General features: G+C 37.8%; 2 protein-coding genes across 4 annotated transcripts; one reads left to right on the top strand and one right to left on the bottom strand.

Annotated features, from left to right (window-relative positions):
• The first annotated feature begins 702 nt into the window (after window positions 1-702).
• On the top strand, window positions 703-6021 carry LOC121959421 (ubiquitin-conjugating enzyme E2 L3-like). Its single transcript, XM_042508692.2, has 4 exons — window positions 703-846; window positions 3345-3440; window positions 3545-3731; window positions 4760-6021. The coding sequence occupies exons 1-4, from the start codon at window positions 820-822 to the stop codon at window positions 4912-4914; spliced, it is 465 nt and encodes a 154-aa protein (XP_042364626.1). The 5' UTR covers window positions 703-819; the 3' UTR covers window positions 4915-6021.
• Window positions 6022-7179: 1158 nt separating this feature from the next.
• Window positions 7180-18331, bottom strand: ckmt2a (creatine kinase, mitochondrial 2a (sarcomeric)). Of its 3 annotated transcripts, XM_088071090.1 has the most exons (10): window positions 18175-18331; window positions 15069-15259; window positions 12946-13144; window positions 12294-12389; window positions 11991-12212; window positions 11295-11380; window positions 9459-9582; window positions 8952-9086; window positions 8165-8290; window positions 7180-7541 (listed from the first exon to the last, which is right to left on the bottom strand). In XM_088071090.1, the coding sequence occupies exons 2-10, from the start codon at window positions 15215-15217 to the stop codon at window positions 7425-7427; spliced, it is 1254 nt and encodes a 417-aa protein (XP_087927216.1). In that variant the 5' UTR covers window positions 15218-15259; window positions 18175-18331; the 3' UTR covers window positions 7180-7424. The 3 variants fall into 3 exon arrangements, with proteins under 3 accessions (XP_087927216.1, XP_087927215.1, XP_042365143.1); XM_088071089.1 differs by having other exon boundaries at window positions 11991-12389; XM_042509209.2 differs by lacking the exons at window positions 11295-11380; window positions 18175-18331 and adding an exon at window positions 10206-10291 and having other exon boundaries at window positions 15069-15241.

Genomic DNA, 18331 nt, shown 5'->3' with positions numbered 1-18331 from the left:
CACAACAAAAACAGACACTTAAAGGATTAAAATTTAATATTTATGATTACTGCTGATGGTTAAAAAACTCAACTAAATGAAAAAAAAATAGTATTAATATTTAATGGGCTAATTCCGTAATTAGCAGCAACATAGATTTATTTATATATTTAATTATATAAATATATTATATATAATATCAGACCTTAATAATATCATTATATCATTATAACTCAGTGATTAGCAGTATTGTAGTATATTAAAAATAAATCATTTTTTATTTAACAACATAGTGGCATCACAACAAAAACAGACACTTAAAGGATTAAAATTTAATATTTATGATTACCGCTAAATGAAAATCAACTAAATGAAAGAAAAAAAGTAGTATTAATATTTAATGGGCCAATTCCGTAATTAGCAGCAACATAGATTTATTTATATATTTAATTATATATAATATCAGACCTTAATAATAATTATCATTATATCATTATAACTGGGTGATTAGCAGTATTGTAGTATATTAAAAATAAATCATTTTTTTAATTCAACAACATAGTGGCATCACAACAAAAACAGACACTTAAAGGATTAAAATTTGATATTTATGATTACCGCTGATGTTGGTTAAAAAAATCAACTAAATGAAAGAAAAAAATAGTATTAATATATAATATTTTTTTAAAGTTGCTTTTTTAATGTCGCCCTCCTGGCCTGCAGGGGGCGGTGACACACGGACACTTCGGCTGTGAGACACACTGAGAAAAAACCTCTAAAGAAGTCGAGCAGGACGCAGAGAAACAGGAAGACGGAGAAGAAGACAACATCGGCACCACAATGTCTAAGCACAAGAGACTATACAAGGTAAATAAACCACACAATTATCGATTTTACGCCACTTTTCGAGGCTTTAGTAACTTGTTTAGTGTCAATGCTGTCGCGATTTTTCGGGAGAATCGTCGAATAATTTGTCGTTGGGGGCAAAAATGAAAGGATAGTGACGGCAGACGGAGGGAACTAGTTTAGGTAGTTTGAGCCGCCGGCGGATCGTGACTCAGCACCGACAGAAGCACATGTCAGATTAAAACACGAGGCCCAGCAACACGAGTGTGTTTTTCTCGGTAACCGGAGCGTGTGTCTGCGCTGCGGCGGGATTTTTTACGCGCTGTCACCGTCTGATCGGAAAAACATGGAGACTTTCGGGTTGGGACGTGACGTCAGAGCTCCACGGGGCGATATGTCATCCCGAAAATATATATTTAGTAAAATTAAATTAAAAAAAGAGTCGATTATATCAAAGTACAGGTTTAACGTTTTATAAGCAGAGCGAATTGGTTTGATTACTTTAAAAAATATATGAAAATGAAAGAAGAAATGAGTCAAAAAGTAAAAGAAACTCACCTGAACGTAAGTTAAAAGAGATAGAGAAAGTTAGAAAAGGCAACCCAAAAAAAGACTTGGACAGTTTGCTTAAAGTATAATAATTATATAACATAACTTAAATAAAGCCAGAAAAAACGGGGACCAAATTGGCTGTTTTTTTAACCAAAAAAATAACAAGACAAAAGAAATAAATATAAAAACAGAAAAACTATTTTAAAAAATGGCTGCTGTCTTACCAAAAAATATGAGGATGAAAGAAGAAATGAGCCAAAAATGAGCAAAAAGTTAAAAAAAAAAAAAAAAAAAAAATGTAAAAAACTATCAAAAAAAATCAACAGAAAAAAAGGGCAAATAAGACTAAGAAAGTACAATAAAGTACTTAAATTACAGTAATTCTGTTGCATAACTTTAAAGTTTTAAAACCTGAGTAACTTGACTTGATTTCTGTGGAAAACACAGAAAGAAAGCAGTGAGAAATGCATTCAAGAATAATGGAAATGAAAGTAAAACAATAAAACTACAAGCCAATGATCTGTAAAAAAATCACAAAAATTCTATAACTTTAAGAAATGATCCAAAAATTACAAGACAATACAAGAAAATTACTTCAAAATTATATGTAATAAAATACATTTTGTGGAAAAAGCACTTAAAAGCTAAAATAATCATGTTCCAGAAAGTGCAAGACATTAGCAGATTTAGGAAATGTTTAAAGAGAAATAGGGAAAAAAGCTTGGTAACAGTAAAGGATCTGAATACTTCACTCATCACTGTGTTGGAATAAATGTTTAAAAATGTTTAAAAAACTTATTTAACTCGATTAAAGTTAACTTTCTATATGGCTGCTCAGTCCCGACAGTCTCTTACGTACAGTTTCAGTGTGACACACCAGCATTTTTGGTTTTGATTTCGCTGTGTGTCAGGAATTCCCCTGCAGATAACAGGACCGAAGTGTCTTGTTACCACTTCCTAAATCCTCCTGACAATCCGGTTTTACCGTTCAGGTGAATAACAGTCTGGCGTCTGCTGACAGGAAGTAGAGTACAGATTTACTTCCTTCTTTTCTCACCTTTTACAGGCGGTGGAAGGAGTATTTAAATCATTTACTCATAAAAATGTAGCAGTAGCACCACAGTGAAAAAATACAAGTAAAAGTTCTGCGTACAAAACAAAAGTACAAAATATGATTTAACTGCTGGACGTAGATGTACATATTATTCTGAATGTGTCAATAATAATGCTTTATTATGTTATTAAATCATCAATATTGAGGAATTCATATGTTTATTACTTTAATGTTGCAGCTGGTGAACGTGGGGTTTGTTTTTTTACTATATATATATAAACTTTTAACTCGTCTCTAAAGCTGTGACTGTATTTTCTGATCCAAATAAAAATGATATCCCCCTGCTCAGTTCATACAGTTTACTCGTTACTTATTTCCATTTTTGTGTTTTTCTTGTGCTGCTGCTGAAGTCACCAAACCCACTTTTGTTGTTTTTAAATAAGACAATACGTGTAGTTTACGAACACCCTGAGGGACTAAAGTCCGCTTGGATTTAACAATGAACTGATTACATTTAGGTAGTCAAAGGCAAAGGTCACGAAACATCTGAAGAACGATTTGGTGGCGCTTGAGATGCTGAAGTGGTGACACTAATTTGAAACTGTGCTGATTTGTAGAGATCGGTGTGAAACATCCGTGTTTTTACAGACATGGATGGAAACTCTAAGTGCAACTTGACTGTTACACGGAGACAAACAACAAAAGGCGGTCATTCCAGTTTTTAACTATTTAACTACACCCGAGAATTATGACCTTAATGCCAAAACGTAGAATTTAACAGCTGTCAAATAAACACAGGCGTCAAAAACTCTATGGCAGAAAGTTACATTTGATTTTACAGATGTACTTATGTATGTGTATGTATATATAAGCGTTTTTTTGTCCCATTGTAAATCATTTCTTTTTGTTTCAGGAGCTCGATGATATTAAAAAATGTGGGTCAAAGCGCTTTGTCAACATTCAAGTGGATGAATCGAATATTTTGAACTGGCAGGGGCTCCTTGTTCCTGTAAGTATTCAACTAATGCTGAACAAATTTGTTTGTCCTCTCATTAAAGTTTGTATTAACATTTTTTGTGTCTCCCCAATCTACCACCTTTCTCTTTCTCCAAGGATTGTCCTCCATACGACAAAGGAGCATTTCGGATTGAAATAGTCTTCCCCCCAGAATACCCCTTTAAGCCACCGAAGGTCAATTTCAAGACAAAAATCTACCACCCCAACATTGACGAGAAGGGCCAGGTCTGCCTGGCCACCATCAGCGCGGAGAACTGGAAGCCAGCCACAAGAACTGAACAAGGTGAGCTCCTGATCTGATCCTGAAGATTCACATTGTGTCAAACACCATTTCTCAGTATAATTTCAGGCCTGCATATCAGCGCGTTTGTATTTTTAGTGGAATCGTACCAAACCGATATCAAAGAACAAATCAACAGAGGCCGGCTGTTGTGTTGCCTCACGTCGCAAAGACTACAGCCAGCAACCAACTCGCACATCTGTCAGGGATATTCAACTCAAGGCCCACGGGACCAAATCTGGACCCACCTGTCATTTTCTGATTCATAAATTATAAAAAGTCATTCACACCGGGATTTGTTTTTGTATTTCTAGTATCCATAATGTACCAGAGCGCATAAAAAAAGCATCAAAATAGAGATAGTTGAGTCAAAAAAAGAGCCAGTGGAGGACAGAGGACTTAGCTAAGACCCAATGTCCTAAAATCCTACAAATATTCTAAAATCCTGTCAAGGTCCAAAATTCCTGGAAATGCCCTAAAATCCTAGAAATGTCCTAAAATCCCAGGAATGTAAAAGGAAAGTAAATCCTAGAAATGACTTGACATGTTGGAAATGTGCTAAAATCCCAAAGTATCCTAAAATCCTAGAAACATCCTAAAATCTTAGAAATGTTTTAACATACTTAAAATTTCCTAAAATCGAAGAAACGGGCTAAAATCCTAGAAATGTCCCAAAATCCTAGAAATGTCCCAAAATCCTAGAAATGTCCTAAAATTCAAGTAAATCCTAGAAATAACTTGACATGTTGGAAATGTGCTAAAATCCCAAAGTATCCTAAAATTCTAGAAATGTCCCAAAAGCCTAGAAATGTCTGAAAATCAAAGAAATATGCTTAAATCGGAGAGATGTTCTAAGACCCTAGAAATGTCCTAAAATTCAAGTAAACCCTAAAATCCGAGAAACTTCCTAATATCTAACTTTTTACTGCTGTTCTGGATACCTGAAGATGTTATTGTGTTTTTTTTAAAAAAAGGTGTCTTAAAAATCTTTTGTGCATCAATCACATATGCCCCCCCGCCCTCTCCTCCAGTAATCGAAGCCCTTTTCGCGCTGGTGAACCACCCTCAGCCGGAGCACCCGCTGAGGGCCGACCTGGCGGAGGAGTACAGCAAAGACCGCGTAAAGTTCCTGAAAAACGCCGAGGAGTACACAAAGAAACACAGTGAAAAGCGGCCCACTGACTGACGACTCAACACTGACGCTCGCTGCTGTTTGCCTCCTTTCTGTTCCCCGTTCAAAGAGCCCCTCAACTCTCTGTTCAAAGTTCCCAAAACTACAAAGAGATGCTCTGTTCTCGCTACCTGCTCGTTTTTAGCACTCGTCACCACTCCGTAATTAACAGAGGCTTCTGTTTCTCTTTCACTTTGCCAAAATAAAAAAAAAAAAAGCAGGACTTTTTTTGGGTGAATAAGCCGATTTTGGCCTCTAGGTGTCACCTTTTGGTTGTTTTTAGTTCTTTCTACTGATTTCTTTTTAGAAAAAAAGACAACTACGGAAGAAAGGAAAGTAAAAATGTCAAAATATTAAAAAGTGCTGTTTTGCTTACTTAATTTTTTTCAATAATCATTAGCTTTTGCAGACCTGTTTACACATTTCAAAGCTTTGTTTTCAGATGTTAAAAATGCACAGATAATCTAATACTGTTGTTTATATATTTTCTTTGTTTCCCCCTTAAGATACAGTGTACTTTGTGAAATCAGCTGTTTGCAGTACATGGAAATTAAAGTTTGTTTTGATGCAGAATTTCACACTCGGAGATTTGTGAAAATGCAACAACATTCATGTTACATGTTTTTGTATTTTAAGAGGAAAAGTCTTATTGAAAATTCTTCCACCTTTGTTTGCCTTCTAGAAAGCACATAACAGTTTGTTTTTTTCTTAAATCAAGTTGATTTATCTCTTTAAATGTTTTGGCAAAAGTAACGAGAAAAACTTCATCTTTAAAATCGTAACACGTAAGGTTGCTCTCTTAGATTGTTTTTCCTGCTCTTATTCATCACAACACTGCAAATATTTTCATATTTGAAAATTAAAAAGATCTGCACTGATTGGTTCTAGCATTAAAATAAAGTTTTCAACCTGCAGTACGGCTAATTTTCTCGATTTAATTGGTCAATAAATATCCTGATAGCTGACGAAGAAGCGAAGCACACCAGCAGACTCGACACGCCAATACACATTTAAAGGCATTAACTGCAGGTAGACGAAAGAAGACCATTAATGAATAAAGATTTGTGATGGATGCTTCATCGAATCTGTATCGTTGTTTATTAAAAGATTTTTTCTTCACTACCTGTTTGTTGTTATTTAATGCTTAATTGGATAATGAAAACACTACTTTATTTAGGGAAAATGAATTAATTAAAGGAAATGGATGGGGTCTCAATAACTTTTGAGTTATTTACATATCATATATACAATCATATATATTTTGACATACAGTTCAAAAGAAAAAAAAAATCGACTTTAGTACAACTACCCAACTGTAGAATTTGATAACCACGTGGCATTGTCTCAGATGAAACAGCTGATTGCCCAACAGCAGCCAAGTGAGACAGACAGAGAAACAGTGCGGATATTCGACAGCACGGATTTCCGTCAAAGCGGCTGGCAGCGCGGATCTCCCATACAGGCTGGCTGCTCAGATCTAAGACAGCGCGTATCTCTCACAAAGTGGCTGGCAGCGCGGATCTCCAACACAGGCAAGCAATGCGGACCTCCGACGGCGCGGATCTCTGATAATTTGACATGCTGTTAAAAAGAAAAAAAAATATCGACTTTAGTTTTGAGTTCACCTCAACTATCCAACTGTAGAATTCGATAACCACGTGGCATTGTTGTGGATGGAACAGCTGATTGTCTGACAGCAGCCCAGTGAGACAAACAGACAAGCAGCGCGCATCTCCAACAGCATGGATCTCCAACACAGCGGCTGGCAGCGCGTATCTCCGACAGCGCAGATCTCCGACACAGGCCGGTGGCACAGATCTCCGACAGTGCAGATATCCGAAACGGCGGCTGGGAGCGCGGATTTCCGACAGCACGGATCTCTGACACAAGCCGGCAGCGTGGATCTCCCATACAGGCTGGCAGTGCGGATCTCAATCCCTGAATTAAATATTATCTTTACAAATTATGTCACATAACAGGAAAATTATAAGGACTACCACACAAAAAGTATACATATATATACATACACATGTAAATATATATATATTAGCTCCTTAGATCACACATATATATATTTGTATGCGTGATCTAAGCAGCTAGCAGCGAGCATTTAATTGAGACAGGCCTTTATTTGTTGAAATGTGTCGCCACATCCAGCTTGTAAAAGAGATTAGGCTTTTATTCGAAGTTTTACGGTATTTGCTTTTTTGAAATTTCTACCGTGTTGAGCGCTCATGTCCACTGTAGTTATGTCAAGAAAAACGCAGCAGAGTCAAAGCGTTGAATCGAGTTGGTTTATTGGAGTCAGGGGTTACAGTGAAGACCTTAAACTTGAGGTAGATTTCCCCCGAACTGCGGTTCATGTCTAAGATTAGGTTTCCCTAAAGATTTGCAGACGTTTAGAGGAGGTTTAAAGAAAGCGCCTCCTCTGTCGCTGTGGACAGACGTCGTTCTGAGGGTCAGGGGTGAGCGCCAAGCAGAGAGCCGCCCTCCTGTTAACACTGATCATACCATGAGTCCAGCTTTTACTTCCTGAACTGAGCGATGGGAGCCGGGACTTTGATGTCCTGTCCTTTCTCCAGCTTCTTCTCACACTCGATCAGGTAGTTGACTCCGTCGACCAAAAGCTGCACCAGCTCGACCTGAAAATACACACAACAAAGTTCATTTCTGAAACTAAATAAAAGATTTGTTTGAATGTGAGATGATGAAACATGGAATAAAAAGGCAACAAGTAACATGGAAAAAACACTTTTAAAAAACATGCAAGAAATTATTTAGAATAGTTTTTAACTATAGGGGGGAAAAGCTAGAGAATATATTTAATATTAAATATTTATATTAATATAAAATGATAATTATATATTTAGAATTATTTATATAACTTTTAAGCAGTTATTTCAGGTAATTTCCATTCCTTTTTTTTGGTAATATTCAGGTAATTTTCTCTTTTCATGTACAGCATTCAGACGCCTTTCACACATTTTTAAACCTTTGAACCCTGAGCACATTGGTTCAGTTTCTTTAAAAAAAAAAAAAAACATGGACAAAAAGGCAATTAGCAGCAAGTTGGCAAGAAATGTCCTTTAATTTAAATAATACTTTTTGTTTTTGGTTAATTTTTTCACAAACTTATTGCTAATTTCTGGGTCACTTCTTCTTTAGCTGCTCATTGCCTTCCTCCCATTAAAAAAAAAAGAAATCAAGCCAATTTGCCCGAGTTTAAAGGTTTTGAATGAAGGTAATGTGACCGATCGATCCTCACCTCAGATTTGCCCAGACGGTCGTTGTTGGAAATGTCAAAGGTGTCTCCAGTAGCAGCCGTGTCCACTCCTCCTGTGCCTCTTTTCTGCAGCCGCAGGTTGTCGAGGATTTTGGAGAAGCGCGGGTCCTGCAGGGTGATTTCAACCATTCGTAACTTTTTGAGTAAAATGCCAATTATTTTCAAACGCAACAAATACCGAAGTTAATCCTGATGGAACCTGTAAAATATTTGGGCTGATGTTGAGATGGATTTTGCAAACACACTATCTTGAGGATAAGTTGTATGTTTTATATTTGATTGTTGGTGACAAATGCCATTAAAGGACAAACCAACAACGTGTTAATCCATCTCTAAATACTCTCGGACTTCCTGTCTGTCGCTCTCAGCTCTGAGCTCATTTACAGTTTTGTTGTCATTGCAGTTTTTATCACAAAAAACTGCTGTGTTAAAGTCATAGTGTGTGTTTTTAAGTAAAGCTTCATTTTTACAGCATCTTTTTAAACACGCAGTCATGAGGCGCTTCACAAACATGTACACACACTCAAAATAAAAGAGTTTAGTAAATTATGATATGGAAAACTGCAATGAGGAGCAGACGAGACAAAAACCAACAGAGACATCACACATGGAGCTGCTCTATAGGACAAAGGCGGGTTTTTAGTAGACGCTTAAAACAGTCCAATCTGACGGACTGAGGACGATTGTTCCAGAAGTTTGGGGAAAAAACAGCAAAAGCATGATTGTGTGTGTGTGTGTGTGTGTGTGTGTGTGTGTGTGTGTGTGTCACCTGGCTGAGTTTTGGCAGGCGCACGTGCACGCCCGCCCGCAGGCCGGTGCCCAGGTTGGAGGGACATGTGAGGACGTAACCCAGACGCTCGTTCCACATGAACTCCCAGCCTCTCTCCTGGATCAGGTGCTCCACCTGCACGACGTCACATGACCAGTTAGACAGGTAGAGACGCACAAAGCTGAGTTTTTCAGAGAAACTGCACGATTACCTCACTCGTACACAGACAGTGTAAAAGAAGTGGACGTTTGTTTTTTTTTCTTCTGAAGGCTTGAGTTCGGCATTTTGGCCAGAGTTATTTTGATTTTTTTTAGAGCCAGAAGTGACCATATTTGGACGAGAAGGTGGAGCTTCGAGGAGGATCTGGTTGAGGATACCGTGGCAACGAGGTTGTCACATCCTAAAGCATCCCCTCCTCTCAGGTCTTTTTTGCTCTAAATGGGACCATATTTGAGAAAATAAACACCGTGCTGTGTTGAGGAGGTGATGTCAGCGGCTCGGCCGTACCTGTTTGAGTCCTCTGCAGAACCTCTCAAACACTCGCTTCATGTTGCCGCCCTTCTCCATGGAGATGACTCTGGTGTGGTCCTCCTCGTTCACCCAGATCAGGAAGGTCTTCTCGTTGTTGTGCCTGAAGAGAAGCAGCCACAGAAATTAAAAAAAGAGCTCTCCAGGAGAAACACCTGAGCAAATTGGTTTGATTTCTTTTGAAAATTTGGTTAAAGGAAATGACCAACTTGGCAATAAAAGTCCCACAAATTTTACCTAAACATTTGTTTGAGAAAAGGGCAAATTATAAGAAAAATAATCCAAGAAATAAGAAAAAAAAATGTCAAGAAAATTATATTTGTAATTACAATATTTAAAATAATGTTACATAAAAATATACTAAAATATATAAAATAAATACTTTTTTCTAGGGCAATTTTCTTGTTGTTTTTTTTTTTTTAAATTCAGGTAATTTTCTCATAACGTTTTTACTTTATTTTTCTTTTTGCTAATTTTTTGGCCATGTCTTATGTTTGTGAGAGAAATCAAAACAATTCACTCAGGTCTCAAAGGGTTAATATGGAAGCCACACGTGCATTTGAAAATACACACCGAATGGAAAACGTCACATTGAGAGCGATAACTGAGTCGATGTGTTGGGCTTCACTGTCACGGCTCAGTGAGTGTGTGAGTGTGTGTGTGTGTGAGTGTGTGTGTGTTAGCGTTACACACAGCAGACATGCAGCAGAGCTGAACACATCCTACCAGATCCCTCTGGCGTCTGGCCAGTCTCGGGCCATAAAGGCACATGTCAACAACGGAGAGACGGGCTTGTCAAACAAGAAGTGGTCCTAAAGGTGGGAGGAGTGAGGGAGGTAAAAACACAGGAGGGAGGACGTTAAAGAGGATAACTTCTGTAATTCAGGGGATTAAGAAGTGAAAAGCAGTGATACTCAACTTACGGCCCGCGGGCCAAATCTGGCCCCTGATAAGGTGCCTTGTGGCCCCCCGCTCATTTTCTTTTTCACAATAGAAATAAAGGGATTTACTCTGGAAATAGTTTTTGTACTTCTAGTCTCCATAAGGTGCCAGAGTGCACAAAACAGCATCAAAATAGAGCTTGTTTATCCAAAAAAGTGCCAGTGGAGGATCCCCCACACCCCCGACAGAGGTCCTAGCTAAGACCCTAACATCACCTAAAATCTGAGAAACGTCTGCTAAAATCAGAGAAATGTCTTAAAACCCCAAAGATCCTAAAATCTAAGAAATGTCCTAAAAGCCAAGAAACATCCAAAAATCCTAGAAATGTCCTTAAATCCAAGAAATATCCGAAAATCTAAAAAATATTTTAAAATCCTACAAATGTACTTAAATCAAAGAAACATGCTAATATCCTAAAAACATTGTAAAACCCTAAAAATGACCTTAAAGCCAGGAAACCGAAAATATAAGAAATGTCTGAGAAATATCCTAAAATCTGAGAAATCTCTTAAAATCCTACGAAATGTACTTCAATCAAAGAAACATCCAAATATCTGAGAAACATCCTAAAATCTGGGAAAAATGTTAAAATCCTAGAAACATGTCCTGAAATCCTAAAATCGCACAAATGTACTTTAATCCTTGGAGTGTCCTAAAATCCGAGAAACACCCTAAAATCCCAAACTGTCCTAAAATCCTAGAAACACGTATGGGGCCGCAGCGACTGGCCCCTGGCCTCCCGTCCTTTTACGAAAGTGGCCCCACAGAGCCCGTTGAGTATCCCTGCGGTGAAGGGCGGGACTCTAGAACAGGAGAGTTTGTGGTTCGGGTTTTATTTCCTCTCTTCGCTCGCAGCGCTAACAGCGTCCTTACCAGATCCCTCTGGCGTCGGGCCAGTCTCGGGCCATGAAGGCCGAGGTGAGTAACGGAGACACGGGCTTGTCAAACAGGAAGTGATCCTTGTGCGGCGCAGCGTGAAATGATCAGAACAGGAAGGGTGATAAAAGTGAGCCGTGGGACTGACAGAGTTAAATTTGCAGGCGCACGGTGCCACGGTGAGAAACCCCAAAAAGGGTTGGAACCACCAACATGTAGCACATTTTCTTATAAAATACACTAAGTACAATGTGATCATCATGAACCCACATGATATATTGATTTTCCTGCAAAAAACATGTAGAAAAGCAGTATGGCATCAGATAATTTGGGGCATCTTTGCTTGAATAAACATTTAAATGAATAAAGAGTTATCAAAATATTTTGATACTGAGGCTTATTGTCTCATATTGTGAATTTTAAAAACAGTATATGGATATTGTTGAATTGGTTTGAGCTTAGGAAAATATGAATAAAATAAAATAAAAATAAAAATAAAAATCAATCAAATAAAAATCAAATAAGAAAAATTAAAAAAATAATAATAAAATAAAATAAAAACCAGTAAATCAATAAAAATAAAATAAAATAAAATAAAATAAAATAAAATAAAATAAAATAAAATAATATATAGAAAAGTCAAAAGAAAATGAAATGAAATGAAATAATTGTATCAGCCAAGATGAAACTCACATCGATGAGCTGCTGCTGCTCCTTCTCCGTCATGTCTCCCAGGCTGTAGTAATGTCCGGCCAGGTCTCCCTTCAGGCCGGCGAGGGCCGTCACCACCACCCGCTCCACCTCGCGGCGCTCCGCCCTCGAGCAGGCGGGAGGGAGGCTCAGCCCGCGGATGCTGCGTCCGGTCCTGACACGGGACGACAGGACGTAGTTCTCGTCAAACATGCCGTGGGTGATCTGGAGGATAACAGAGAGGAGGAAGCGTTGTTTAGCAGCAGCAGACGGACGGAGGGATCGTGGCGTGGTCGGTGTAAATACCTTGGAGGCGTCCAGGTCAGTGGGATGCTTCATGGTTCTGGGGTCGTAGCCGTTGTGCCGGTCTTTGATGACGGGGTCAAAGAGGTCAGCGAACACCTGCAGGAGACAGAGAGACGCGTCAAGGCTGCAAGTTTGTCTTCACTCCGAGTTTCTAATGAGTAAATAAACTGAAAGAGTCACATTTCCATCAGCAGTGAGGTAATTATACCCTTAACCCTTTAAAACCTGAGCACACTGGTTTGATTTCTTGGCAAAAAATGTCCCACAACTTGCCAGAAATTAACAAAAAGTGACAAACGAAAATGACCTGGAAACTAGTTTTTAAAAAAGGAGGGGTGATTATTAGAAAATTATCAAAAAACTAAATAAAATGTCCAGAAAACTGTATTCATTATCATTATACTTTTATTTTGAAAAAATGAATTTTCTGCACTTTTCATTGCATTAATATATTTAGTTTTATTTTATTTTATCAGTTTATTTAGTTATTTAATATTAATTTATTTTTGCTTATTTTCAGGGTATTTTCTTGTAATTTTTTTACGTTTGTCATTGCTTTTTCTTCATGTTTTTGAAAAAAAATCAAACCAATTTTTTTAAGGTTTCAAAGGGTTAAACGCAGTACCAAACTATGACCTTTGACCCGTCTTACCTCGTAGCTCTCCTCGTCTCCGGCCACGCAGCCCACCGTCTTGATGAACGGGTGTCCAGGGTTGTCCACTCCGGTCTGGATGCACTGGTCCAGGGTCCAGCTGTTGGGGGTGAGCTTGTCCCTCAGCTTGGCGTAGATGGCGGGAGTCAGAGCCGAGGCCATGCAGTTGTTGTGTTTCCTCAGGTCGGGGAAGTCCGCGCTGCAGGAGACGAAGGAGCGAAAAGAGTTTTAAAGAGAAAATTAGAAATTAGTAAAAAGGTAACAAGAAAATGACCTAAAAATCCGTTTTATGAAGGGGGAGGTTTATCAGGAAATTATGCCAAAAAAGGGGAAAATGTAATGAAAACTATATTTAAATTAATATTATATTGACTTGATTTTTGCCAAAATAAAAAACACATTTCACACACACCCACAAACACAAGAAAGGCTCTGACAATCGTATTTTTATATTTACAATCATGTTACCAAAAATAATAACAATTAAATATATATTTTTTAATCTTCAGCACTTTTTTAGATAATTTTCTTTCTTTTTTTCTTACTTTTTTGTTTTTTTCTGTTTTTTTCTAAATATTTTTTTCCCCCAGATTATATTTTTTTGGAATTATATATTGAAAATTGTTGTGCAAATTTGTTTTTATTATTTAAGCACCTTTTTTGGGGGGGGATTTCTTTATTTGTTTTTGCTTTTTACTCTTTTTTTCTCTTTTTTTAAATGCGCTCCTTTTCAGGTATTTTCTTTTTTTTTAAACTAATTTCGTGCATTTTTTTGTTTCATGTTTTTGAAAGAAATCAAACCTATTTGCTCAGGTTTCAAAGGTTTAAAAAACCTAATACCTGACATACCACGGACACATTACAGTCACTGGTCATGACTTCTATGTAGAGATTTGGTTCGTAAAGAGACGTGGTGACGAGGTGAGAGGCAGCGAGCTCGTGTGAGAGTCGGAGAGAGTCACAGTGAGTCAAAGGTAACGCAGACGAAACCTGAGAGCGCCGCAGGATTGTGTCGGCGCTGTGACCTCTTGTGCTCTTTCACACACTCAGACGTTCACTAACGTCACACACACACTGAATCCTCCATTACACACAAACACTGCACTTAAAACATGACTTAACCCTTTGAAATCTGAGCAAATTGACCCGATTTCTTTCACAACCATGAGAAAAAAAACAGTGAGCAACTTGAGAAGAAATGACCCAAAAATTTGCAATAAATTAGTTTTAAATAAAATACAAGTAAATACCTGAAAAGGAGCACATTCACAAAACAAGGAAATTACAAAAAATGCTTAAATAATAAAAATAATTTTGCAATATATAATTCTAAAAATTACATATATATTTTTTTGGCTAATTTTAAGTAAATTTCTAAAATCAATTAATTTCTTTCAAATTTAAAGACATTATTTTTGAAATAATGAAATAAAAAAAATCAGCAAACATCAAATAAATGTCCCACAAAATTGCAACAAAAATATTTATAATTAGATATTTTAAATTATGTTACAGATACACACTTATTTATATTTTTTATACTTATTTTGCCAATTTTCTTATAATATTTATTTATTGTGAAGTTACCCATTGTTCCATGTTTTTGGGGAATATATCAAGCGAATTGGCTCAGTTTTTAAAGGATTAATAATTACAACTTCTTATCCATTTTAAGTCCTTTATATACTTTATAAAGTACATTAGATTTAACTTTATTAATGCTAAAGGAGAGAAGCACCAAGCAGCTCACAGTAAGAAAAAAAACACACAAGACAATAAGTTAAAAACAGATAAAAATTGATTTAAAAAAAAAAGAAGCCTAGAAAACATAAAAGGACTGAAAATAAAAATCAGTATTTGAGTAAAACGTTGTTATATTTCACCTTTCAGTTGCTTCTGTTTATGGAAACAAAGCGCTGAGTCATTGTTCTGAAATGTGCTCGTCACGTGCAGCACGTGGTCACTTTGTGTCACCGAGGCGGATAATTTTAGAGCGTGAACTTTTCTCGATAAAGTCGCCCATCGGCTGCACTGAGGATCTTCAGTGAGAATGAACCTTTTTTAATTTTATTTTATTCTTCATGTCTTTATTTGTCGCACTGTGTTGGATGTGTTGATGGTACCTGGGAGGATAGAGCTTCGTCTTGGCGTCAGCAGCAAGCGAGCCGTTTTCGCTCAACAGGAAGCCGGTCGCCATGGTTCCCGCGCCCAAACTGGCCAGCAGCACCGCCGTGTTGCGGCTGGAGAGCAGGCGTGTGAAAGAGTTCGCCATCGTTCTGTCAAGTCGTGGATTTTTTTGTCAGTAGCAAATGAGCTGAAGAGAGAAATGACAGAAAACGAAAGTTTTAAAAGACATTTTAAATGTTGATGATAAAAACCAGAGCAGACGTGAAACTCGAGCACGGCGTTTGTTCAGCGATTAATTCTCTTTTTTTATTTAGTATCTTTCTTTTTTAGCATTTTAGGACATTTATGGACATTCAAGGATTTTAGGACAATTATGGGATTTTAGAACATCTGTAGGATTTTTGGGGTTTTAGGAAATTTCAAGGATTTCAGAACATTTCCATGATATTTTGATGGATTTTTTTTTTTAGCATTTTAGGACATTTAATGGGATTCTCATAATTTAAGGATTTTAAGACGAATTTAGACGAATTTTAGGACATTTATAGGATAAAAGGATGTTTCGAGGATTTTAGGAAATTTGGGGGATTTTTGCATGTTTCTATGATTTGAAGACATTTCTAGAATTTTAGGACATTTACAGGATATTAGGATATTTCAACATTTCCTTGATTTTCAAATGTTTCTTGGATTTTTGGATATTTCTGGGATTTTAGGACTTTTCTAGGATTTTCGGACATTTGTGGGAATTTAAAACATTTATGGGATTAATGTAAGGACTTTTAGGGCTTAGCCAGGACCTCTGTCGGGGGTTGGGACAGGTCTCCCAGCAGAATCGTCCTCGCTGCTCTGGTTCTTTGAGCCTTTTCCTCCAAACTGAACATTTATAGACGTTAATGTTCCTGAATGCAAAGTTCGCTGCATGTGTGCACAGTGTGAATGTGCTGCCTCACACCTGCTGCTCTGACGACCGCCCCGCAGCTTTTTTTTGTTAAATACAGTAACAAGCTTAGAGTCGCAGGGGCCGCGGCAGATGCTCTTAGCTTCTTAGCATTATCACCAGTCTCCCACCCACAGGACGGCGGGTTTCATATGTCCACTAATGCTGCAGGTCCCTCCGTCTGTCTTAAGCTCTCAGACAAAAGTGAGTCCGCTCAGGACGAAATCAGTCAGTGGTGGCCAGTTTGGCAACAAAAGTGCATATCTAAAAGTCCATTCAGATGGTTTTAAAATGTTACTTTGAATACCTAAATGTTCGTAATGAAAGATCATATCAGAGGTTGGGGAGTGTCCACCAGACGGTGTCTTAATATAGAGGGAAGCTGAGTGGAAAGTCCTAATGTTAATCCAGGTCAAAGGAAAGATGGTCCATCAGACTGCTGCACTGCGCCGATAACTGAGGAGTAAAACAGTCTCCTCAGTCCGTCTCAGCATTTTTTAATTCGCAGAAATCCTCCCAGTGACTCGTCCTCCTCCCAGTCTGCAGAGGTTAATAACTCTGCGTCAGTGGTCGTATTATTTATAGATCACTGGAGGGCAGTTGTGCTGCCAGGACGCAGTGCCAAGACACAAGCCGTCTCTGGCTCCCAGCACCGTGACATTCTCAACTGATCACAAGACCGGACCCTCATGAGGCCACGTCAGCAGGACGCAGGGACGGAAACGGGGACGAGGACAGGTAAAGGACAGCGGGACAGAGGATTTAAGGATGAAAATCAGGACAGAGTTCAAATGCAAATTTCCAGGACTTTGAGGCAGATTTTCAAGGCCACACTTTCTCTGAAACGACCATCGATGCTCCTTATCGGTTCTTTTTCATCAGCAGCTTTTTAAAATATGTGTTATTTTCAAAAAATAATGACTTAAGAAGAGCATTAAAACGAAAAATTTAAACATAACTAAGCGACTGGTCCTTATTTATGGGGGGGTAGGAGTAGGGCATTGGGAGAGACTTCTGTTTTGTATTTTGACTTTAGGGGAGGAGCATACTACTTTACAAGGATGTTTTTTGTTTTTATTTTACTGCTGATTTTCAAGGAAAATCTGCCCTCCAAACCCACAGGCCTGCAGGCTTTCTTTAAAAATGTATTGATTTAATAAATTCTGGGTGAATTTGGATTTTTTTTTTGACTATGTCTTTTTTTTTTATCAAAAAGAGTTTCTGTAATTTTTTTTTTTTTTGTGCAGTTTTTAAAGAACAGGTTTTGGCGATTTTTTTAAACTTACTTTCGTCCTTCCAAACCCGCTGGCCTGTGGGTTTGGAAGGCATATTTTATTTAAAAATCACCCAAAATCACACAATTTATATTATCCAGAAACAGAAAATATTATTGGATTTTCAAATATCCGACAGTCCTTGAACACATTTTACCACAGAGGTTTGTGAAAAAGATTTCCTAACTTTAAAAAAAAAATTAAATTACATTTAGTTGCGTTTTGCAAATTTAATGATTTTTCCCTTTCTTTTTAAATGACCGTATGAACCCTTTAAATAATTCCCAGGAGATCCAGGGCATTCTGTAAAGCCCCACTGCCAACTGGATCATATGGTCTTAGGGTTGGGATTATACCAAAACCACTACCGGCCTGGGATCAGCCTCTCCACCCCCTGAACAGCGTGACCTTTTACCTCTGAAGGAGTACGTGCAGGACGCAAGAGCAGCTTCGTCCTTTCCAGAGGACACAGCAGAGCTACCACCTCAAATATTTAGAAAAAAAAACCTGAACTTTTGTGCACCAAAAAAAAGCTGCTCGCTGACATTTTTTGCCTGCTTTCGTTTCGTTTAAAACTCATAAATAAAGTTACAATCTCTGTAAATCACTTCCTTTCAGTATTATATAGTTTATATTATACATATAAACTATAAATCAGTTTGAGGTCATTACAACCCTTTTATCCCGCTTTTCTGTGTAAAGCAGTTTGACTTTTGAAACATGCACTCAAAACCAAAAACCCTCATGTTAACTATTAATATCAAAAGCGTGCAAAAGTGAAGCAGTGTGCAAAGAAAGGAGCTGTACAAATATTTTTACAAACAGTTTGAGATGCACGAAGCTAAAGGAGGCGTTCTGCAAGAGAAAATAGAAAAGAAGGTACCGTACCTGTAGGAAAGCTGCTCTGCCTTCTTGCTGAAGGTTTCCTGTTAAAGAGCTTTTCACTCTCCTCTCTGAGGGGGCTCCTCCCCCCTCCTGTGGGATTAAAAAACCGGGGGCCAATCATAAGTTCAGAGGGAAACCTTTATGAACCAATGAACGGCCA

The sequence above is a fragment of the Plectropomus leopardus genome, chromosome 20 (genome assembly GCF_026936395.1).
Source record: "Plectropomus leopardus strain MGB_pleo_1.0 chromosome 20, ASM2693639v1, whole genome shotgun sequence".
Classification (NCBI taxonomy): Eukaryota; Metazoa; Chordata; class Actinopteri; order Perciformes; family Serranidae; genus Plectropomus; species Plectropomus leopardus.
Note: the sequence above shows the minus strand (reverse complement) of the source record. Positions and strands in the feature narration are given on the sequence as shown.

What these genes read in the sequence shown, in the direction of transcription:
- LOC121959421 (XM_042508692.2), top strand. Translation starts at nt 820, where the DNA reads ATGTCTAAGCACAAGAGACTATACAAG. An exon ending in AGCACAAGAGACTATACAAG is followed by an intron (nt 847 to 3,344) that starts GTAAATAAACCA and finishes TTTTTGTTTCAG; the next exon opens with GAGCTCGATGATATTAAAAA. An exon ending in AGCCACAAGAACTGAACAAG is followed by an intron (nt 3,732 to 4,759) that starts GTGAGCTCCTGA and finishes CCTCTCCTCCAG; the next exon opens with TAATCGAAGCCCTTTTCGCG.
- ckmt2a (XM_088071089.1), bottom strand. Translation starts at nt 15,217, where the DNA reads ATGGCGAACTCTTTCACACGCCTGCTCTCCAGCCGCAACACGGCGGTG. An exon ending in AGCAGCAGCAGCTCATCGAT is followed by an intron (nt 11,381 to 11,990) that starts GTGAGTTTCATC and finishes GCGCCGCACAAG; the next exon opens with GATCACTTCCTGTTTGACAA. An exon ending in TCTGCAGAGGACTCAAACAG is followed by an intron (nt 9,087 to 9,458) that starts GTACGGCCGAGC and finishes GACGTCGTGCAG; the next exon opens with GTGGAGCACCTGATCCAGGA.